Source organism: Hoplias malabaricus, chromosome 13 (assembly GCF_029633855.1).
Source record: "Hoplias malabaricus isolate fHopMal1 chromosome 13, fHopMal1.hap1, whole genome shotgun sequence".
In the NCBI taxonomy this organism is placed as follows: Eukaryota; Metazoa; Chordata; class Actinopteri; order Characiformes; family Erythrinidae; genus Hoplias; species Hoplias malabaricus.
The window spans coordinates 37857900-37880825 of record NC_089812.1 but is presented as its reverse complement, the minus strand read 5'-3'; the positions used below and the strand labels follow the sequence as shown (position 1 = coordinate 37880825).

The following is a 22926-nucleotide window of genomic DNA, read 5'->3' as shown; positions in this document are numbered from 1 at the left end:
GCTAACATTTTCCTTGAGTTTTCACCAAACAACTCACCTGACGTGTTCTATTTTGACTGTTTGGACGCCATACCACACAGACTCCCTATACGTCCCTTTACCCAACACATGCAGCCTGTTGATTTAGTCAAAATCCTCTGAATGTGAAGAAATGTTGTCTTTTATAACAAGAAGCGGGTACAGGAGGTGAAACACAAGCTCAAAATGCTACTACACTGAAACTATGATACAGTACAAACAGGATCATGTTCAGCAGGTGGGCTTTATTTTAATAAGTTCCCAAAAACTAAATTGGTTCATAATCACCTTAATTGTAGCTATGAGGATATTTTTTCCTCACTTCCGTTAGTGGGTGACACTGCCTTTACTGGTACACACACATTTCATGAGCTTTTACATTTTATTCTAAAATAAATAAATAAATTAATTAAATTGTATAAAGATTTGAGTTCTGTGCTGAAAAAACCTCACTTAGAGATACTCAGTAAAATAGAAACCCATCAGCATTTGACTGGAGCCTAATTTAGTTCCAACTAAAGTTGATTTAGAACAAAAATAATGAATCACACTCAAAATTCCACGAATGAAACGTACCAATGTCAAACGTGACTGAGTAAACTCATTTTCTACATGTCGTTTGTCCCTCCCACAGAGACACTGTCTGTTTGGCGCTCCTCCTCCTCCTCATTAAAAAACAGAAGTAAACAATTCAGGTCCCTCGTGAGTTGCTTATCTGGAGCGCTGCAGCAGTGTGAGTGGTGCGAGAACATCGTATCTACAGCACAAGCTGTGTGCATGAGCGCGAGGGAGAGCGAGCGAGAGAGAGATCGATCATCTCCAGTTATGCAGAATATCGAAAAGAAATGTTGCTTTTGTTTTTTGAAGAGGCCAGAAAATGACAAATGACAGAAGCGGCGTATTGATAGCTTACGTACTTCTCTGGGCTTTGTTTACGAACACGGGACAGTCTTTTGAAAACAAAGGTAAGAGGTTTTCTTAAGAATTGCTTATTCAACTTCTACTTTACTATCTTTACACCACTGCGCCATCATCTAATATATGACATTTCTGAGGTCTTTACCTGAATAGCTACCTAATGATGTGCTGCTGTTACAAAATTTCAGTTACATTCAATAAACCACACTTTTTTCTCCAAACACTGCTCAAGTTTGATCTGAAGCAGTAACGCTGAGGAATTCTCCTTTTCACAGTTAAACAGATACTTCGTGATGAGCCAGAGGACATAAAATGTTTTGCTGAGACTATGAGTGACTTAACCTGCTTCTGGAGAGAAGAGGAAGGCAGGAACACTTCACTGGATCAGTACACATTCACCTACCAGTACCAGTGAGTAATGCTGGCTTTTAAAAACGTAACGTTGACATTTATTAATTTATTTCTATATTTTGAAAGCATGGGTTTGTGGAAAAAGGGGGTCTAATTTTTTAATAAGGGTCTACTACTGCTCCTTTTGTATTAAAGCCACCCGTCTCCCCTCTACCTGTTCAATAAGAATGTGGTCTGTTCTTTGTGGTCAGGAATGACAACATCAGCGAGTGTGCTGTGTCTGAACTCTCTCTCCTGGGGGCAGACAGTAAGAAGCTGTTTCTCTGCAGTCTCCCCCGCATTGAGTTCTTCGAGAAACTCCACCTGTGCGTGTTTGAGGGGGGACAGAAACTTTACAACCGCAGCCTGTTCATCGACCAAGTCTGTGAGTCCGCAAACCTTTAAAAGAGACCTTTTATGTTCTCCACGAAATCTCTACAAAACCTGTGTTTTCAGAAGACACTAAAATAGCCTTCATAGCCTCAGCATTAGTGCTTTTGTTGTTATGATTTGCAATGACTTATTCTGTGTATTTTATTGCTCCTTCTCCCTCAGTCCTCTTAGATCCTCCAAGCAATGTCACTGCTGTGAGGACAAAGCAACAGAGTCAGCTGAACGTCACCTGGCTGCCTCCTGTCCTGAAGTACATGGACGACAGCATGATGTATGAGGTCAGATACGTCATGGAGGGGAGCCCTATGAGGAAGGTACAAATCATATCAAATTATAGACTGAGCAGATGTTTGAGATGATTTATAAACACCCGAAACTGCCTTTCTGGTTGAGACTCAGTGAGGTAGAGTCGTGAACCCTGGTCATAAGGCACCATAGATATTAACTAGAGCGCCATTTTATAACCGCTGACGTTTACCTCCAATCCAGTCAATCTCCACTTGACTAAACATTTCAACCCCTGGAACTAAGCCAGTGGACATCGTACACTCTTTCACTAAACCCTCCTGACTCCTCACGCAACAAAGACACAAAGTGTCCTTCATGCAAAGCATTTTGAAGCATTTCTCAAATGTATGTGAGGAATAGTGCCACTTGATTGTTATGATTTCATCCAGGAACTGAAATACATTCAAGCAAATAAATGTCTATAAAAATGTAAACTAAATTTGGTTGTCATCAGCGTGGTACAAAAGAACACCGTTCGTTATATGATACACTGTAAACCCAATTTAAAAATAACTGTGTGTCATGTTTTTTAATATTACCATAACTTGCTGATTCCTGTCACATTTTGTAGAAATTGAAAAAAAAAACAACTTGTGAAATGACAGTACAGTGACCCTTGCGTTCCAAGACCACCCCCGAACAACGAATTTCCACGAAATAGAGGAAAGATATATATATATTTTTTATGTATTTAACGAGTATTTGGACTTTTAAACCCCTCCCTGTTGCTGTTAACAACCCACCCTTTGCATTAAACAGTCGTTCTCTAATGTTCTTCAGCTGGAACTACATGTGATATCCCACCAGTTTCTTTAATAGAGTCATTCCTAAGCTGTGATTTAGCGTCAGTAAATTTCACTCGGATGTGGACGTGAACAACACATGTACTGTACGTAAGAAACACTTGTAAGTGATATATTTTGTCACCTACAGCCCCAGTCTAATACATGGAAATAATAAAAAAGCCCCCTTGAAAAAACCCGCGAAGTAGCGAGGGATCACTGTATTTGCATTCTCATAATTCCCATTCCAAATGGTTCTTTTTAATCTGCAAATTATAACAAAAACAAGCCCCAGCAAATCATAAAAACATTACAACTAATTTCTACAGAAATTAGTTTGGTGCTTATAAAATTCGGGAAATATCTAAACTATAAACACACTTCAACAGAAACAATTCAGCTGCTTTTTTGCTGATTAAAAATATAAATAAATAAGAGTAAATCTGTGTTTTGTTTCTTAGGAAATGCTGAAAGCCAGCACTAAGCTTATCCTCCGCGGCCTTCAACCGAACAGTGAATACAAAGTGTGGGTCCGTGTCAAACCCGACGGTGAATCCTATAATGGTTACTGGAGCGCATGGTCTGACCCTGCATTTGGGACTACGCCACCTAGTGGTAAGGTGAATGTTGACAACAACAGACCTTAAGAAATATCCACCATAAGCTTTAATGTAAAATACTAACTCTAGATTATTACTAACTTTCACACCATTTAAACAGTCATTCACCAGCCGGGGATCTAATGAAGAAAATGTGATTTTGACCTGAATTTAACGTATTATTTTTACTTGATTCTGATTGTGGTTCTTCTCTGTCTTCTCTTAACAGACTTGGACCCCCTGATTGTGGCACTGGTCCTCGTCATCTCTCTGATTCTCATCGTGCTGTCTCTCACAGTGCTTCTGTCCCATCACAAGTTAGTAAAATACATAACACAGGTCATGATTCATAATAGATGCCGTTAATGTGATTGTACACCATTTTTATTATTTAAGATTCATCAAACTGTGTACACAATTACAGATTCCTGTTAACAAAGCTGTGGCCTGATATCCCTTCACCTGAGCGCAAGTTCTTGGGTCTCTTCACTGTCCACAAGGGAGACTTCCAGGTACAGCAGACTGAGTGCAATAATCTTAACGAAAGGGGCATTGTGCTGCCCAAAAAGCTTCTGAGATAATCTCTTGAATAACTGTTGAAAATGTCCTTTACTTACTTCAGGAGTGGCTGGGACACAGTAATGGCAGGATATGGCCAGTCCATGTGTACACCGAGGACCTTCCCGCACCTCTGGAGGTGCTGTCCGAGACCAGTCCTGCAGTGACACTACCCAGCCACGTATCTGCCCCTAGAGCAGCTGCCCTTCTCAGAGGGGAGTCCGAGACTACAGACGGAGGGGAAGATCAGTTAGAGACGAGGGACATGGATCCAGGCTTGCTTCACAGATGGCAAGAACCTCCTCACGCTCACTGGCTGATGGAACAGCTGCGAGTCCTTCAGGAAAACCCGGAGTTGCTACCTCCATCGCTACTCCTTGAATCGCAAGACACATACGTCATCCTGAACCAGAACCAGAATGGCAGAGAAGATAATGGGAACAGTGTTTTGGAGGAGACAATTCCCCTGCAAGCCCTTTTTGCAAGCAGAGAGAACTCCTTGTCCGCCGCCTCTCATTCTGATTTCGGCTCTCTCCAGCAAAGCTCTGGGTCGGGAAGACTTTCTTCACAGTCGAGCTTTGAGTATCCAAATCATACGTGGCCAGCTAAAGGGCCAGGATATACTTACATGGCTGTTGCAGACTCTGGTGTGTCCATGGACTACAGCCCCATGAGCTCCAGCAGAACAACAGACATGGGCAGAAGTGCCGTCTATGCCAATGAGTACAAAAACGACATTCTCGGGTACAGAAGGCCAGTTATATACAGCCAACATGTTCACCCTCAGTACTGACAAAATCATCGTGTGGACAATGAAAAAAGAAGAAAAGAACTGAAAAGCCATCTCCAAACGACCTGTACAAACCTATTTCAGAAGGGAAATTTACAGCCAACTCATTAAGAACCAGTAGAGAGACTTTCAAAGCCAGTGTGTTGTCACTGCTTTCTCATGAAAGACAGTGTAACACTTGATGAATACGACTCAGAGTCTCAGAGGCAGATGAGTGCAGCTGGATATTTTTCCTAAAAAACAATACTTTTTAAGGCAGCTTTTGAAGTGAAAAGCTCAGGTTTGTTACACTTTTATACGTTATATACCACATATCATTTACAGCCTTTGAATTATTACTATTTTTTTTACTTTTCTATGTAAATATAAACTGAATTGTGTTTCTACGCAAGATTGATTATGTTTGGTTTTCCCTGAACGTCACAAGGGTTCATTAAAAGACTGTAGGAAAATTCCAGTGGAAACATTTCCCCCTCATTTGAGTTAACACCACATCTTCAAGGTTTTATGTTTCGTCGGGAGACACCAGGAGTCTTTAGATAAGATTTATACGACGACATTATGCTTTTTTCTGTAACACTTGTAAATTAAGCAAATTCCACAACCATTTACAACGCCATCAAACACTACTTTTGTGTCCTGTACAACCTTCTCAACATTAAACTCATTTTAAATGTGTAGTAAATAAAAGCAGAACCTTCACAGTAGGCTGTAGTCGGTGTAAACCTTTCCCTTTTTTAAAATAATCTGTAAATAAATTCATGTTTTCCATGTTTTAGTTTGTTGTTTTCAAAGTGTCAGTTTAATATTCACCCGAGAGCGGACAATAACAAACAAATAAACAAAAAAAAACGTTTCTATTCTAATTTGGGGGGGGATTCCCTTTTGATTAGAAACAACAAATGTCTCATTAACTCTATGTTGTTTGATTATATTTTGTTTATATTCTCTCAAATTTCAGTCATAAAGTGGTTGAAAAGTTCATATTCAATGTATGTGGTTGACACTGTCTTAAACTATCATCTTCATATTTAGACGCGTACTTAAAATAAATTGATAAAAAAGGGACACTGTACAAGTCAGAATCTAGTTTTTCAACTCAAACTAACACCATATTTTTGTCCTTTTCGTGTCACTTCAGTCATTGGAAGTCAGCAGCTCTCAATGTAACATGCCTCTCCCAGCATTGTGTGAAAACTGTCAGGTCTTAAACACACTGTACACGTTTCAATGAAGACATTATAATTGGTCCTGTCTAATTAGATGTGGAGAGATTAATAGATTTTTGAAAGATGTTTAAAATGATCCACCCTCAGAAAGACTCTTGATGTGTGTTATTTTTGCCTTATTTCAATCTTCTGTGGTTGGGTTGCATTTTAATAACTATATTAACAGTTATGTTACCAGAGAAACAATGTTATATAATACACCCATATTACACCATGTGGCGTGACCTTTTGTAACCGTTTTATTTCCCAAAACAAACAGCTTATTTTGGGATTTAAAAAAAGAATATCTATGTAGACAGGTTCCAATTTAGTTAAAACAAAATGAATTTTATAATATTTCTGAGCAACCCATCAGCAATTACCAACGCTGACTAAATCATTTTACATCTTTCTTTAATTGCACTTGTAAAAGCAAGTGAATATTTTTGACTTGTGACCCCCTTAATCTTTATACCATTAAATCAAGCAATATTTTCTGCATTTATTTTTCATGTATTTGTCATGGAGTATGTCATGGACTGTTTTTAATTGTCTGTTATGCAAATAAGCACAAATATAACATGTGAGTAGTTCATTAAAAGTTTTGTTTAATTTAATTCAGCTTCATTTATTGACATTTCAGTGGCTTATTGTTTTTTATCTGGAACCTGTGAAGTGCAAGACGCGTTCATGAACTCTTCAGCTTATTGTTCAAGTCCACACCGTGTCTCTATGATGTCTCTTTTTCTGGACTGACTAAAGAGAACTTCAGTGAACCCTGAGGCTGTAGCATTGCATGGCACCGTAGCAATTTCTCTGCATTACCATCCCCAACAATTTGCAGCCCCGGACACGAGACACAGAGCAGCCATTCATTCTGCTCTTGGCCCGTCTTCAAGCTCTCCGAGGTGCACCTCACCTGCAGGTAGCGCTCCAAAACCAAAAGGATCGGGTCCGGGGCCAACAGGTCACACCCACCCTGGCTCTTCCGTTCAGGCTGAATGGACACAATGAGCCTGCACTGAGTGAGGTTCTCTGCTCTGGCCTCTGAGTTCTGAGTGAGGAAAGTAACAGTGTCATGCAGGAGGGCCACCACATGAGCCACAGTGCTTTGAGCCTCCTGCTGGGGTCTGTCCTGAACAGATGGACCGCTCACAAACCGCTCCAAACCATCCACGATTACCAGGCGTGGGAGAGCCGCAGCATCAGAGACCAGCTCATGAAGAGAAGCCACATCCTCCAGCAAATCCTCCAGGGTCTTGGGGTAGACAAATCTGATTTTCTACAAAGTAAGAGCATGAAGAACTGAAAAAAAGTGGATTCATTTTTCTTCTTTCCTCAGGTTATGACATTCCATTTGTGTTTACTTGTACATATACATCCCCGCATCATCTCCAAATCAGTTAAGACACTTTACAAAATGTAAATAAAAAAGCAAAATGCAATGATCTGCAAAATATTTAAACCCTATATTTAATTTGGTGTTGAACTTGAGAAAGTTTAGTTAGTTTTTTTTTTTGTTTGTTTGTTTGTTTTAATTACATGCCTATGTTCATTTAAGCTTATTATATATTATTAGTGATACAGAACACTGCTTTAAATAAATAAAATCTAAGTATAGCAATATAAACACCTAGATTCATAGGCACCTTTCTAGTAGTAAAGATAGACAGAGTTGGTGTCGGGACTCGGTATCGGCAGATACTCATACGTGAAATGGTATTGGAAAGGGAAAAAGTTCAATATTTAATTAAAACTTAAATATTTGACTCTAAAATGTGATGGAGTTAAAGTGAAAATAAATAAATAAATAAAAAGATGCCCAAAATGGAAATACTTAAGTAAAGTACAGATACACGAAAAAGTACTTAAGTACAGTAACAAACTACATTTACTTCATTACTGTCCACCACTGTTTATTATTAAATAACAGAAATCACACAATGTATCGATTGAAATGCATATTTGCAATTTTCTCCAGGGGAAGATTTAAAACTCATATACGTCACATCTCTTAAATCAGTGGTAAATACAACTTTGTCTGCCATTCGGGTGAAATTTACAAGTCGGAAAATAGTTACCACTCAAACGTCAGAGCTTGATAGTTTGTTTGCAAGTCATATGTTTTATGTTTATGATGCTCTATTCCTGTTTCATAGGCAGGTAATACTGATAGATTTTAATCTAATAAAACTGACTATAAATTTGGGAACGCGTGAAAGTAAACCCAGACTGAAAGTGCTACAAAACAAAACAACTCGAGTTACAAATGAGTTCCTGTGGTAATCTAAAAACATTGAATAAAAACTTACAGACAATTTATACATTTTTCTCCTGAAACATACTGTTCCAGCTTAAAGCACGAGGAGCTTCTGAACGTAAACAAACCAGAGAACAGGGTTTCCTCACAATCGCTGACGCTGCCTATAAGGAAGCCAACATGTATTCCTCATTTTTATACAATAGTTTAGTGTATTTTATCTGGTTAAATGACTACGGATGAAGCACAATTCAGCAAAAGATTTAACAAGAGACTTAAAAGCCAGCCCTGTGTTTACATTTTGGACATTTTCCATCTTGGGACTTTTAATTTCAGATTTTCACCAGTAAGGGAGCTAATTAAATGCAAATGCACCCAGCCGACACAGGACACATGCTGCATTAGCCACAGACTACCTCCAAAATGGCGGTGAAAATCATTCGTGTCCATTTAACTTCATTTGAAAAATATATATATAATCTAAAAACTTTGAAAAATGGGTGGATATCCCCTTGTCCCACCTTTAGACAGTCCGGCTTCAAAGCGCTGGAAGAGGAGGACCCCTGGAAACCAAACGGAAGACTCTGAATCTGACTTTGAGAGAAAAACAGCACTTTAACTCCCAGTTCTGTAGCTGCTGTCACAGCCGCCAAAAACAACAGGGATGTGTTGATGTTTTGATCTCCAACCACCAGAACGCCGTTCTCCACAGAACACAGCTTCCATTCATGTGGGATTTCTGGACCGAAGCGTTTAAACACCAGACCCAGGATATCGACCATAACTATTACTACAACTCACCGAACACGGAGAGAGCGCTTTATCTGATTATCACACAAAATAAGTCCTTGGTTTTCTGATAAACGCGTTAAACCTCACCGCTGACTTTTATGTTTCAACGTGCATCGCTCCCGCCAACGCCAGCGGAAACGCCCACTTCACAATCATTGGCCACTCGAAAGAGTTCCTCATTTTTTTATTGGTCAATGTCTCTACGTTGCAAGTTTTTTTCCCTTATGATTGGCCAATCAAGTGGTCTGTCAAAATAGTTCAACGTTTGTTTTCTTCCTGAATCGCTCTGAGGTAAATGTTACTCTGAAATTAATATTTGATTATTGTAAAATAAAAAACTGCTCTTGCATGTTGTTTTTATCAGTTTAAAAAACGTTGTAAATAAAAACGAAATATCAATATTTCGTTATTTAATATAATATTCCCTTACAATCACCCAGTTCACAGCAAAAATTTCGTCATTGGATTTGTAACATATTTTCCAGTGTTTTTTTTTCGTATTTATATGTATATTCTGATGTTACTCGCTGTATTGTTAGATTTCATGATGCAAAATACCTGCAAAAATAAATAAAAAGAATCACGCGTATATATTGCGTATAAATATCATGTAGAATTTATTTATTTGAATAATCATCATCATCATCTACTTCTTCTTCTTTGCCGCTTAATCAATTTCTTTGTCTCGGCATATTTGGTAAATCAGAAAAATATATAAAAAAATCGCGATATATTCATGCGCATTTTGGTATTCTGGCAAATTAATCGAATAACGGAGACCTTTAAATGCGCACGTTGAACTTCCGCTGTGGTGAAGCCCTTTTAAAGCAGAGCCACAAACAACAGCCGCTCTAGCCCCACCCCCCAGCACAAGCCCCACCCTCCAGTCCCACCCCCAACCCAGCACCTCCCCACTTCAGCTCCAACCCCAGCACTTGCCTCTGTACCAGCCCCAGCTTCAGCTGAACCCCACATTCAGCTCGAGCTCCATCCGCAGGACCTGCCTCTCTTCCACCTCTGCTCCAGCTCAACCCCACCTCCAGCTCTAGCTCCACCCCCCGCTCCAGCTGTCCCTGACTGACTGACTGGGGGCTCGAGCGGAGGAAGATGGCGGCGCTGTGCTCGGAGAAGGCAGACGGCTCTGAGGCGCAGGGTCCTCAGGTTAAGTCGGTTCTACGGCGCTGCAGGGGTCGGCCCCGGCTCTCGGACACGGACCGCGCCCAGCGGAGACTCGAGTCTCGGAAAAAGTATGACGTGCGACGGGTTTATCTGGGAGAGTCTCACCGCCTGTGGAGCGACCTGCGGCGGAGGAGCTGCCTGAGCGACGCGGGACTCGCTGAGTATCTCATCCTCCTCGACTCCACGTACGGAGAGAAATACCAGCAGAAATACGGAGCGTACGACCACCACTACTTCCTTAAACACTCACTAACACCACACACACGTTCACTTATTTCACATCCACTCAGTTTTCAGGGGAGAACAGTTGTAGTAACGAGTGAAGGGCAATGGAAGAAAAAAATATATGTGGAACAGGCAAAAGTTTACCAAACTGAGTGTGAAACGGGGACTAATGACAAACTTGTAAAACTCGAGGGACCACTCCGAGTAGGATTTCTAAGATTAGTCTTATAACTTTATCATCAAGTCAAAAGACCTGGCTTCCTATTGAGCAGGTCTGAGGAGAGGTATTTAACACAAAACAACCCCCAGGTAAACCACCACCATCAGATAAACAGTGACATGAAGCTTCCATCATCTCCAGCTAAAAAATAAAGATACATTAATGCATACAGTTTTATTTGAATATCTACCTTTGATTGGGATTTAAAAATGGTGGTCTCTGATTTTACTCAGTGGACTAGTTGGCCATTTCTCATAATGCTCAGGAAATTCAAAGGAGCTTTGCTTCACCACCTAATTTCACTACTTTGTAATTTGATATCTCACATTCATAGAGTGACTGCATATTTTGTGTCCAGATGCTTATAGTAATCATACGCAACAACTATATTATTATTATTATTATTATTATTATTATTATTATTGGCCCCACAGCGCCCCTGAACTGAATAAGAGGTTTCAGACAATGAATGAATTAATTATTATTATTAACAGCTTTTTAAATAAGACTCAGTAGAGTTCAGCCAATCAGAGCAGACATTATTTACAAGTCAATGCAAAATAAAAAGGGGGGACAGGCTATGTCTGAAACAAAGGCAGTTGTTGTGACTAGTGTACATCAGCGGATCTGTATCCTGGCAGTGCTGTGATGTACTGCTGCCTTCGACACCTGTCTCAGTTACAGGAGCATTCCTATCAAAACACTGTCTTCTAAGGCATGAGACACGTGGGCTAGCAGGGCTTTGAGGGTGCTACCTTCTGTTTTACACACACCTGAATTGTCATTTATGCAAAGCACTGTAGTATGTTACATTTTATAGGGTAATGTCCAGTATTTTTTAACACGTTGCCCTGTGTTGTTATTAACAGACAGAAGAGCATTCCAGAGCAGTGCAGAAATCAGAAGAAAGGTGAGTGAATTGCAAAGCGCTAAATGTAACATCTAGGAGGATATTCACCTAGTTTTTTTTTTTTTAACTTCATAGCAATTTGGTAATTTTTGTTGATTAGCTGAACAGTCTGGCATTGTGAAATAGTGTGTTCTCCCTGTGTCTGTGTGGGTTTCCTCCAGGTGACTGTCTGAGTGGAGTGTGTTGTGTTCTCCCTGTGTCTGCGTGGGTTTCCTCTGGGTGACTGTCTGTGAGGAGTGTGGTGTGTTCTCCCTGTGTCTGCGTGGGTTTCCTCTGGGTGACTGTCTGTGAGGAGTGTGGTGTGTTCTCCCTGTGTCTGTGTGGGTTTCCTCCGGGTGACTGTCTGTGAAGAGTGTGGTGTGTTCTCCCTGTGTCTGCGTGGGTTTCCTCTGGGTGAGTGTCTGTGAGGAGTGTGGTGTGTTCTTCCTGTGTCTGCGTGGGTTTTGGTAGGTGAATTGGTGACTCAAAAGTGTCCGTAGGTGTGTGTGTGTGTGTGTGTGTGTGTGTGTGTGTGTGTGTGTTGCCCTGTGAAGGACTGGCGCCCCCTCCAGGGTGTATTCCCGCCTTGCGCCCAATGATTCCAGGTAGATTCTGAACTGGATAAGGGTCACAGATAATGAATGAATGAATGAATCATCCTAATTTTGATAAATGTAGTCATATTGCTCACAACTATGTATCGACTTGAATTTGTTTACAGTGGTATTTAAGGTGACCAGAATCATGATATTTACAAAAATATTGGCACCAATAACAATAAAATGCACTTCAATTGGGATAACAGAACACTTTTACTTGGACATTTGTAGATTTTTGTATACACCACCATGAATGGATTTTAGCAATGCATTTCATGTCAAAGCCTATTTCAGAACTTCCAGAGAAATGTATCAACAATGTAACTTTAAGTTGTAGCATTTAGAAGGGAAGTTTGGTCCCTTCTTTGTTTGCTGTGCTGTAAAATCTGACTTGGTAATTTTCTTGACAGCGCAGTAGTGGGGAGTATCACAGTCGCACAGCTCCAGGGACCTGGAGGTTGTGGGTTCAAGTCCCACTCCGGGTTTCCTCCGGGTGCTCCTGTTTCCTCCCACGGTCCAAAAACACACATTGGTAGGTGGATTGGTGACTCAAAAGTGTCCGTAGGTGTGAGTGTGTGAGTGAATGTGTATGTGTGTGTGTTGCCCGTGAAGGACTGGCGCCCCCTCCAGGGTGTGTTCCCGCCTTGCGCCCAATGATTCCAGGTAGGCTCTGGACCCACCGCGACCCTGAACTGGATAAGGGTCACAGATAATGAATGAATGAATAATTTTCTTGACATTGGGCCACTTCAAATCAAACATTTTATAAACGTTTACTGCATGATTACTCCTTAAAAATCGAGAAATTTGGTGAAATTGGTTTTAAAATAACTAAGGGTACAAAGCCTTATTCAAAACTGTTGGAGAGTTAAGACAGTCGCTTCAGATTTTTAATTGTGAATAATATTGATATTGATTCTGTTTACTTCCTTGTAAAGGAAAGAAGGTGGCCTTGACCAGCTTGAAGGGTTTAGTGAACTGGTACCAGGAGCACTGCCAGACGTGTCCTCATGAGCCTGAACTGCGAGCTGTGGAGCCAACACTGGGTCTGTCTACATCTGTGCTGTGGCAGTGTGAAGCTGAGCATTTTTTTGTACAGTACATCTCGTGGCCTGCAGGAGGTGCAAGTGACTCTGAAGAGGAGGACAATGATAGGGAGGAACCAGAGAGAAAATTGGTTGTTCTTGCTGCAACCGCTGGTGTCTTCAAAACCAGGACTAGTCCAAGAGCTCTAAACCAAAGCCAACTGTCAGGTGTGGTTCAGCTGTACATTTCTTTTGTTTTAATGATGTGCTTGTACTATTAAGTTGTTTTAAATTTCTCAAACTGCAGGCTTATTATTTACTTATTAATCTTAATACTAATTTATCTTGAACTATTATGATTTGTTTGGTAGCTAGTGTGAAGCTAATGTGTATAATGTAATTGTAAGAGTGAGGAATTTGCGTGGACACATTTAGATCTCAGTATTTTATTCTTGAGTTTGGAGGCTGTAATATTTGATTAAATGTGTTTTTGGAAGTATGAGATTTTTTAATTTCAGAGAGAAGTATGAAATAATAAGTGATTTTACTTAAAAAAAGTGACAGGCACCAAAAGAGAAAAAAAAAAGAGAGAAATAATAATAATCGTAGAAGTATGTTTCTGTGCCCTTATACACTTTGGAGGCTGTGAATAAAAAATGTACTCTCCCAAGACATTGACGTGTGCTAAAAAATCTCCCATTGATCCAGACACAGCAGATGAGTTGGAGAGTGCCACGGCGCGAGTGTCAGAAGTGGCCAATCAAATGAGCTCCACAGCTCTCAGTCAGCTCCCAGGTACCCCAGCAGCTAATCGACTCTCCATCCCACCCTGTCACTCACTGGTGGACCAGGCAGCGTGGGAGGTAGGAGTATGTCCGGAACGGGTATCAACTGTGTCTGAGTCAGAACACGCAGCTTCAGGCCAGAGCCTGGGAAGAGAAAGCTTCCACAGAGACGTGGCTATTGACCTGAAAACAGAAAGTACTGGAAAGGATGGGGCCTTGGCAGAGGATTATGACTGCGTGGTAGTCACAGCAGCTTTAATGAATAGCTTGGAAGGATCAGAAGCAGTCAGCCATGTGAGAGGGGGCATGGAGGAGAGCCAGATTGAGACACTTCCGAAAGCCGTGGCTCACACGCCGATGGCAGCAACTCCAGTGCAGGGGGAGCTGTATGAGACCCAGGCGCTACAGGGTGTAGTGGGCAGCAGTGAGCTGTCAGACCAGCCGACTTCACTGGAAGGATCTCAGGTACATCATATGTAGAGTAGATACAATCTGGATTATTTAAACAGCCTATGATTACATCACAAGCATTTTGCTTAGTCCAGCTTAATCCAGTCTTTCTGCTCTGATTGTCCATCCATCCATCCATTATCTGTAACCGCTTATCCAGTTTAGGGTCACTGTGGGTCCAGAGCCTACCTAGAGTCATTGGGCGCAAGGCAGGAATACACCCTGGAGGGGGCACCAGTCCTTCACAGGGCAACACACACTCACACATTCACTCACACACTCACACCTACGGACACTTTTAAGTCGCCAATCCACCTACCAACGCGTGTTTTTGGACTGAGGGAGGAAACCGGAGCACCTGGAGGAAACCCACGCAGACACAGAGAGAACACACCACACTCCTCACAGACAGTCACCCGGAGGAAACCCACGCAGACACAGGTGCTCTGATTGTTCACGTTACATTGTTCACGTGAGCCCTAATTGTGAACACACCTCTGCTCTGAAAATGCAGGCACTAGCTCGTTTTTTTCTAAATCTAACTAGTTATGGACTGATTCGGTTCCCTCCGGTGTGCAGTAGCACTAAGCTGGCTGCTGTAGATTTCATTATGATTCCATCGTGGTCACATGACCTGAGCGTACATCTGAACTAGAACCACATTAAAATAGCAGCTGCCAAAATATTCTGCTTTCAGAGTTTAATTAGAGTGCAATAATGTCCTCTTACTCTTGCCTTTTTTCCATACACTGCTCTTCCTAGTTGATCATAATCACAGGCCCCAGTTATGAAGCTTTGACTTCTGAAGGCATTCAGCTCAACATGGGCAGTGGAAACGTAGAGGAAGTCACTTGCACAGTGATTGATGGTGTGGCCTACAACCAGATGTGTCAGTCAGGAGCAGACCTGCGGAGCAGCATCACAGAGACGGAAAACATCACAGGTGTGAGAAATACACTTGGTTTTAATCACTGTGAAGGCTTTGTATCTTAAGAAGTACTAGAAGGGGGCAGTGGAATTGGTTTGTACAGTAGAGCTGTATGTAAACCACATGAACCTATGAAATCCAGTAAAAACAAACAGACGGAAGAAAGGAAAGCTTCAAAAATATAGAGGGAATCCCACACGATTAGTTCTAAGTAAAGGGAAGCTGTTAATGTGAAATTGAGCATTTATAATACCTACCACTCGATATGTTGTTTTGCTTTTTTTAGACCTGAGTGAAAAGCAGCTGTTGGAACCTAGTGAAGAACGACTCGATCAGAAAGATCTGCAGCCCTCTCCCCACAGGTCGGTGTGAGGTACAACTTAATTATTGCGGGTTTGAGCACGTCGACTGTTCTATGTATTGCCTTCATGAACATACGGGTCCCCATCAGTCATGGTTTGTTCCTTGTGGTGCCCTTGTGGTATCTCAGCTTGGAGAGGAGTGTCTTTGAAGGGCTGTTACTATGGCAGCAGGAGATTTTTGTTAAGTAGCTTTAGATGTGGAAATAATCAAATGAAACAGATGAATAAAGACTCTATAAAAATCTGTTTTTACCGCATACTCCAGGTCATCTAAGAGAAGTCGACGGGGTCCAGTTATTGAGGCAGATGGCATGCTGAAGATGTTTCACTGTCCCTATGAGGGCTGCAGTCAGGTGTATGTGGCCATCAGCAGCTTCCAGGTGAGGACTGAGGAACCCCGTTCTACGCTACACTTTGCTGTCCATTGATTATCAATTCATTTAATTGTTTAAATTCATTGCATGGAATTTTGTACCTGAATGTGACATTTGAGAGTTCTTATAATGTGTCACGCACTCGTCCTGTCATGTCTGTTTTCCCCGCCATGCGCTCTCTCAGCACATGGCTCTGTTTGTTATTGTCCTTGTCTCCGCCCATGTCCCGCCTTTGTTCCGCCTCCTTGTTCGCGTCCTCGTTATCTGTTTCAGGTGTGTCTCGTCTGTTCATGTATTTAAGCTCCCTTGTGTCACTTCCGTTTATCAGTCATTCGTGTTGTTTCTTTCCCACTCCGAGTCCTGTCGTTTTTGTTTCATTCTCATTCCTAGTCATGTCATGTCTTTCCTGTAAGTCTTGTTATTTCGCCTCCACTGTTTCCTTGTCATGTTGCCTAGTCCGGTCTGTTTGTCTCTGTCGTTTCCTCGTTTCATTTCCTTTATCTTGTCGTTTCTGTAGTTGTGTTTTTGTTTTATCTTTTGTTTAATTAAAAGTACTGTGTTTTAGCGAGTGTGTCCGTCTCCGTCAGTCTGCTCCGCCAATCGTGACATAATGCTTCATGGTCAAATGAATCAAGTTGATACAGAGAGATATGATGATGAGGTTTTGCTGTTCTCCACAGACTGGGTAGAAGTTTACCACAAATGATGTGCCAAAATATGTTTAAGTTTTAGAGCATTTTTGTGCAGTGTATTATTAGAAATCAAAATGAAAACATTCTCCTTCGCTTTTGTCTTTTTATTAGCTGAAGTGTAGCTAGCTTTTAATAAACTATAGTGGTCGTATAAAGCTCTATTAACAACCCCCCCCCCCCCCCACCACCCCCATTTTAGCAATGTGTAACATTCACTTGTAAATTTTATAGATCTTGTAACGAAAGGTAATTTCACGAATGGTGTGTGGGTATGTGTGTGTGTGCATGTGAGCGCGCATGTGTGTGGGAATGTGTGCTTGTGCATTACTATTTCACTCTTCAGATGGATTTTATTTCTTAATCTAAATTTAAGGATGAAGAAGGTTGTGCATCATTTTTGAGATAGTGCTCTTTCATGATCAGTAAATACTCATTATAATCACTGAAAATGTGCTTGAATTTTTCCTGGAAATAACAGGTTTTGTTCTGTAACAAGTGTTGGTCTGTGGCTGTGTGTCCTGTAGAACCATGTGAACCTAGTGCACAGAAAAGGACGGACAAAGGTGTGCCCCCATCCAGGCTGTGGAAAGAAGTTCTACCTTTCTAATCATCTACATCGCCATATGATCATCCATTCAGGTACACACACACATACACACACACACACACACACACACACATCTTTCTGTTTTTTCAGTTGTTAAACATTGCTTTTTTAAGTCATCATAGGAAAACTGGTAAATGTACCCGTATTAGCGTTGAGTATCTCATGCTTCAAAAGTTCTGTTTTGCTTGATTTTAATTTCAGGAGTGCGAGACTTTATATGTGAGACGTGTGGCAAGTCCTTCAAGCGAAAGAACCATTTAGAGGTGCACAGGCGCACTCACACCGGAGAGACACCGTTGCAGTGAGTCTTTCTTGTATTTCCCCTGGGGATCAATAAAGTATCTATCTATCCATCTATCTATCTATCTGAATAGATTTGAAAATAAAATGGCTATTTTATAAGGGGAAAAAACAGCACACGCAAGTGTTAATAATAAATTAAGTAATAATGAGTTTACTGTACAGTTTACACAGCTGATTAACATTTCAGTAACGTGTACAGTCTTTAAATCTGACTTTTAAACTGGTGTGATGTAGTGTGAGGAATGTATTTGCATCTTTCAGCTGGTCTAGCAACGTTTCATTTGTTTCATATTTTCTGTTTTGAATGTAATGACATGTGATATACTTGTGATTATGTAAATGATTTCTGCAGGTGTGAAATCTGTGGCTATCAGTGTCGCCAGAGGGCCTCTCTGAACTGGCACATGAAGAAGCACACACCCGAAGCACACTACAACTACACCTGCGAACACTGTGGCAAGCGCTTTGAGAAGCTGGACAGCGTCAAATTTCACAAACTCAAAAGCCACCCCGACAAACAGACGACATGAGGAGGAGCACAAGGCAAATGGAAATAGAAAGGGGCTCCTGCCAACGCCGGTTGTGACTAGCCTAATAGCTGGGGGTCAAAGTCTCCTGTTTGTGCGTTTAGTTTTAAGGAAGGAAAAGGGGGACGAAGGAAAGTTGTGGCACAAGTTGACTGTACAAGTTAAAAAGGGGATAGAATAAGCAGGTCATGAACAAGGAAAGTATGAAGGAAAAACCCTAGAAGCAGCAGATTTCTGCCAAAAGAGGTTAATGAGTGAGATATAAACCCTTGTTTCCTTATGGTAAGGATATGGTTTGTTTTGTTTGTTTGTTTTTTTGTGCTGTGCTGGACACAGCAACCATGGTTAAAAATTACGCCATACACAACTTCCGTGTGGCGGTTTTACGTCTTATTGAATGATTGTTTATTCCAGTGTTTCACTGAATAACAGATCCCCAAAAAATCAATGATGGATGAAGGCGCTGCTTTCGTCTGAACCAATCGTAGTACAGCCTGTTTTGATCAACCAACCCTTGAGAAACTGGTCAGTGACGGACTGGTTTTGGGTTTGGTGCTGTGTTGAGGTGATATCTATGATGTTCGAGTACAGAATGCTTTATAAACAAAAAGTTGTTGAAGGATTGCTCCGCGCCAAACAGAACGCTGTCAGTTGAATGAATCAAAACAATCCCATATTTTGTTTTTCCATCGAAAACACCGTAGCCGACTGTTTTAGTACGATTTTGAACAAGTCCTCGTAGACGTGACCCCTCCGTTTCCCCTGGGAGGAGTGAAGTCTGAAGTTTACTGAGCAAAGGATGGAGTGAAAATGATATTAAATGTTGCAGCAGAAATAGCCCAGTAATTATTGACATTTTCAAAATAGAATAAAATACAGGACAGAGCAGGTCACAAGCCACAGTGATGAATAACATTTTATTCGGACTAGATGTTAAATACCAGTCTACTCCATCTACTAAATGTGCAGCTGATACATTACAAAAATTAATAATCAATAACTAAGACAATTCACCAGTTTTTACCCAAACGTATATCTGTACAAAGCAGTTACACATTTTGTACATTATTTTCAGATAAAAAAAGCATTCTGCTTTACAAACTTTCATGAATAATATCTTCCACATTCATTTTTTAACAGTAAACTGTCTCTCTCTGGCAAAATGCTAGACCATTTTTAATTGCTTAATTAATTGTCTTTTCTGTCACACGTTTGACAAACTTCTGAGTGGGGAGTGAAAGTTGGCAAAGGTATGTTTAAAAAAAAAAAGTACTGAAACGAGGCCGGGCGGAACGGTGGTGCAGGTGACTGTCTGTGAGGATTGTGGTGTGTTCTCCCTGTGTCTGCGTGGGTTTCCTCCGGGTGATTGTCTGTGAGGAGTGTGGTGTGTTCTCCCTGTGTCTGTGTGGGTTTCCTCCAGGTGACTGTCTGTGAGGAGTGTGGTGTGTTCTCCCTGTGTCTGCGTGGGTTTCCTCCGGGTGACTGTCTGTGAGGAGTGTGGTGTGTTCTCCCTGTGTCTGCATGGGTTTCCTCCCACAATCCAAAAACACACGTTGGTAGGTGGATTGGCGACTCAAAAGTGTCCGTAAGGTGTGTGTGTGTTGCCCTGTGAAGGACTGGCGCCCCCTCCAGGGTGTGTTCCCGCCTTGCGCCCAATGATTCCAGGTAGGCTCTGGACCCACCGCGACTCTGAACTAGATAAAGCGGTTACAGATAATGAATAAATGAATGAAACGAGGCCTAACCTGAGGTTGTAAACTTTTTTTTTTTAGAAAGTAAAAGTCTTTGCCGGAATGTTGTTTCAGCCGCTCTGAAACCTCTGGAGCTGGTTTGAGATGCTTAGAGAAGTCGGGAATTTGGAGTGAAATCCTGAAGAAGATGTTTAATTTCTTTTCTTTTGCCACCTTTGGATCCGACCGTTTGTGTGAAAAAGATTTCATTTGTTGAAGCAGTGTTACCTTCCTGTGTGAGGCACTCTCTTAAGGAACAGGTATTTATACGACCCTGTCATCCACCTTTCAGAAATACAGCCTCATTCTATTCTGAAGACTACCTTAAAAGTGACTTGAACATATGGGTTGCACCCTTTTGAAAGCCCGACTAATGCATGTGAGAGGTGTGTTTCCCCGAGGTGTGAAACTTTCTTTCTTACTTTTTCTGCGGTGAACACAGAGACCCTTGGCTCCTTTAGTTTATGGGATGCATTTGCCTACAGTGGGTTATAGAACACACTTCACACGGGTCGTTCCAAACAAAGCAGGTGTTCCTGTCGACTCTGAAGAAAGCTGAAAATCACCTGCTTTTATCTTTACCAAGTCTCAGAAAGGAAGCTGTATATTAATCTAACAACAAAGTGTTTGTATTCAGTAAAAATGCTCAGGGAAAACAATCTACGGCTGTTGTGTTTATCTTTTCGTTTATTTTGAGTGGCTGATAGAACAGTTCAGTTCACTGTTAGAGCAGCGCTGGGTACATACACAGTCTTCTTTTACTTTTATTCATTTCTCCTGTGTTAGTTCACAGTGGGAGGTTTAAAAGATGCTAATAAGAGTTAATGATTGTGTGAATATAATATAAAAGAGGCCGATTTGTTTGTAGCAAGAGAAATAAATGCTATTGTCCACTGGATGTTGTTGGCCACTTTTTTTTGTTTCTTTCTTTCTCTCTTCTTTATTTTTTTTTAAGTGTTTACTTTAAATTTTATTTTGTGCCAAAAGATGCTTCATCTCCTGTAATGATTAACACGTCCTGGAGCACAGTCCGTTCAAACGTGAAGTAAAAATACTGAAGCTTGTTCCCACCACATGAAAAAGAAAAGCATTTCCTAATCATAATTATAATTACATCATTATATGATTTATTTAATAATAACTTACTATGCCATAACAGCATCTCCCAGTCATACATTTCTATCTCAATAAAGAGAAAGGATCACATTATGACGTGGAAAACACTACGGTGATTTTTTTACTGATGATAAATATAATCACAGACCTGCTTTCTCATGATTTTCTTACTAAAGGCTAAATACTTTGTTCACATTTTCATGAAAACATGGTCAAGTTCCGGAAAAACTACCTTCCTCATCTGTTTTTGTTGTATGACCCATGACGCTTTTCTGCTGAACAATGCCCGCCTCGTTGGCCTTCAGGTGTGGTGTGGGATATGGGAGCAGTATTTTCAGTCTAAGGCGTTAAAGGGCATGGCTACATACAAAGAGCTAGGTTTTTTACACAGACCCACTTCCGTTCTCTCCCTCTGATGTTTACATGAGACTTCTATACATTTGATTTTCCAAAGCCACTGTGTGAATATCCAAATATATGTAAATACATTAATTTGCACTGATGCTAATATGCAGTGTTTTAGAGATAAAGGAGTAATTTTACATGTGAGTTCAGCACCGTGCCTGAACACTTTCAGCTCTGAACCTGTGATACAACAAGACAGTTACTCCCCAAAGCGAGGGGCACTTCGCTACTGGGGCAGGGGGTCCAAAGCAAGACGTGTTTGAGAACTGCTAGCACTGTGTCATAGCACAGCTCACATTACTGTCCAGTGATGACATGTATCTTAAAGGTGAATGCAAGAAAAGTCCTGAACATATGACATTCAGTGATTGTGATTGAATTCAGAGTAATTTTGGGCCATGTTTATTGGTCTGTTCTTTATGTTAACATGGTCAAGCTCTACACGCTTGGAGGAGAACACTGAGCACCCAGCTCTGTTTTGTTAGTTAACAGACTGCACTGGCTACGATCTAATCCAGACTACTGAAGGATATACTCAGTACCTGGGAGATCAAATATACTCTTTCTCTTGAAGGATATTACAGCCCTGACTCTCTAATGTATTTCTAATGATACCACATTTACATTAATAAACTGTAAACACTAAAACGGTTCTGACTATGGCTCACTGTCATGTTTTCATGCGTCGGTCTGTTTTCAAAACACATCTTGCTGATATCAGTGGCTATATTTGAATGGCACACACAGAGGTGTATTCTGTACTCTGGACTTCCTCAGGCCGGTAAAACTGGTTTGACTTTGCATGGTACAAACGATTGAAGGGGAAATGCATCCATTATCTGACATTTCAAACAGTGCTTCAATGTGCTTTAATTGTAGAGTTTTACTTTACAGCGTTGATGACCGGAAACCAAGTGTCACAGTGGATATGGTGCCAGTGAATACAGCTTTTAACACTAACACAGTATTGAATCAGAGTTAATGGCAGTGTATTTAATTGTATTGTTGTATTTAAATACTGTGTTAATTTAAGTGTTTGGTTTTGGGTGTTTGTTAATGTACCAGCTTCTGGTCAAAGGATTAGACATAGATTTTTACACAGCACCAATTTCTTCCAGACATTGTGCTCATATGATCTTTAATTCTCTACACAACAATCTGCAATTAATATTTCACTCCACTGAACTGAACATACCTCCTTATTCACTACCGTAATCAACATAGATTTCCCTGCTGAGTGTTTCTATTAAAGGTCCAAACCATTTGTAAACTGTTGTAAATCAGTGACTGTGTCACTGACAGTGTGTTTCTAACCATTTCACGCCTGAGAGAGCCTTTGGAGGCATTACATTTCCTCAGACACCTGGCTGCTGTTAGCAATAATGATTCAGTTTTTCTAGAATCATCTAAACTCTATTTGTCATTGAATATGTTCAGTGTAAATCAGTAAATCTTTACAAAAATAACGAACGTTTCCTACTTGAATGCCACATCAGAGAAAGTTACTGTATGGA

General features: G+C 40.9%; 3 protein-coding genes across 3 annotated transcripts; 2 read left to right on the top strand and 1 right to left on the bottom strand.

Moving 5' to 3' along the window:
• The first annotated feature begins 749 nt into the window (after nt 1–749).
• On the top strand, nt 750–6528 carry epor (erythropoietin receptor). The gene is made up of 8 exons (XM_066642875.1): nt 750–983; nt 1212–1347; nt 1539–1711; nt 1882–2033; nt 3251–3404; nt 3618–3705; nt 3813–3900; nt 4011–6528. The coding sequence occupies exons 1-8, from the start codon at nt 896–898 to the stop codon at nt 4737–4739; spliced, it is 1608 nt and encodes a 535-aa protein (XP_066498972.1). The 5' UTR covers nt 750–895; the 3' UTR covers nt 4740–6528.
• An 11-nt stretch (nt 6529–6539) lies between these two features.
• On the bottom strand, nt 6540–9166 carry swsap1 (SWIM-type zinc finger 7 associated protein 1). The gene is made up of 2 exons (XM_066642876.1): nt 8726–9166; nt 6540–7226 (listed from the first exon to the last, which is right to left on the bottom strand). The coding sequence occupies exons 1-2, from the start codon at nt 8984–8986 to the stop codon at nt 6675–6677; spliced, it is 813 nt and encodes a 270-aa protein (XP_066498973.1). The 5' UTR covers nt 8987–9166; the 3' UTR covers nt 6540–6674.
• Nucleotides 9167–9945: 779 nt separating this feature from the next.
• Nucleotides 9946–21962, top strand: znf653 (zinc finger protein 653). The gene is made up of 10 exons (XM_066642869.1): nt 9946–10393; nt 11490–11530; nt 13047–13361; nt 13842–14383; nt 15131–15311; nt 15583–15658; nt 15924–16038; nt 17249–17363; nt 17533–17632; nt 17987–21962. The coding sequence occupies exons 1-10, from the start codon at nt 10104–10106 to the stop codon at nt 18162–18164; spliced, it is 1953 nt and encodes a 650-aa protein (XP_066498966.1). The 5' UTR covers nt 9946–10103; the 3' UTR covers nt 18165–21962.
• Nucleotides 21963–22926: the final 964 nt, after the last annotated feature.

Bases quoted from the DNA above. Each gene is read 5' to 3' on its own strand.
- epor (XM_066642875.1), top strand. From the start codon at position 896: ATGACAAATGACAGAAGCGGCGTATTGATAGCTTACGTACTTCTCTGG. The intron at 2,034-3,250 runs GTACAAATCATA...TTTGTTTCTTAG, and splicing joins AGGGGAGCCCTATGAGGAAG to GAAATGCTGAAAGCCAGCAC. The intron at 3,706-3,812 runs GTTAGTAAAATA...ACACAATTACAG, and splicing joins GTGCTTCTGTCCCATCACAA to ATTCCTGTTAACAAAGCTGT.
- swsap1 (XM_066642876.1), bottom strand. From the start codon at position 8,986: ATGGTCGATATCCTGGGTCTGGTGTTTAAACGCTTCGGTCCAGAAATC. The intron at 7,227-8,725 runs GTGGGACAAGGG...CTTACTTTGTAG, and splicing joins TGAAGCCGGACTGTCTAAAG to AAAATCAGATTTGTCTACCC.
- znf653 (XM_066642869.1), top strand. From the start codon at position 10,104: ATGGCGGCGCTGTGCTCGGAGAAGGCAGACGGCTCTGAGGCGCAGGGT. The intron at 10,394-11,489 runs GTACGACCACCA...TGTTATTAACAG, and splicing joins TACCAGCAGAAATACGGAGC to ACAGAAGAGCATTCCAGAGC. The intron at 14,384-15,130 runs GTACATCATATG...TGCTCTTCCTAG, and splicing joins CTTCACTGGAAGGATCTCAG to TTGATCATAATCACAGGCCC.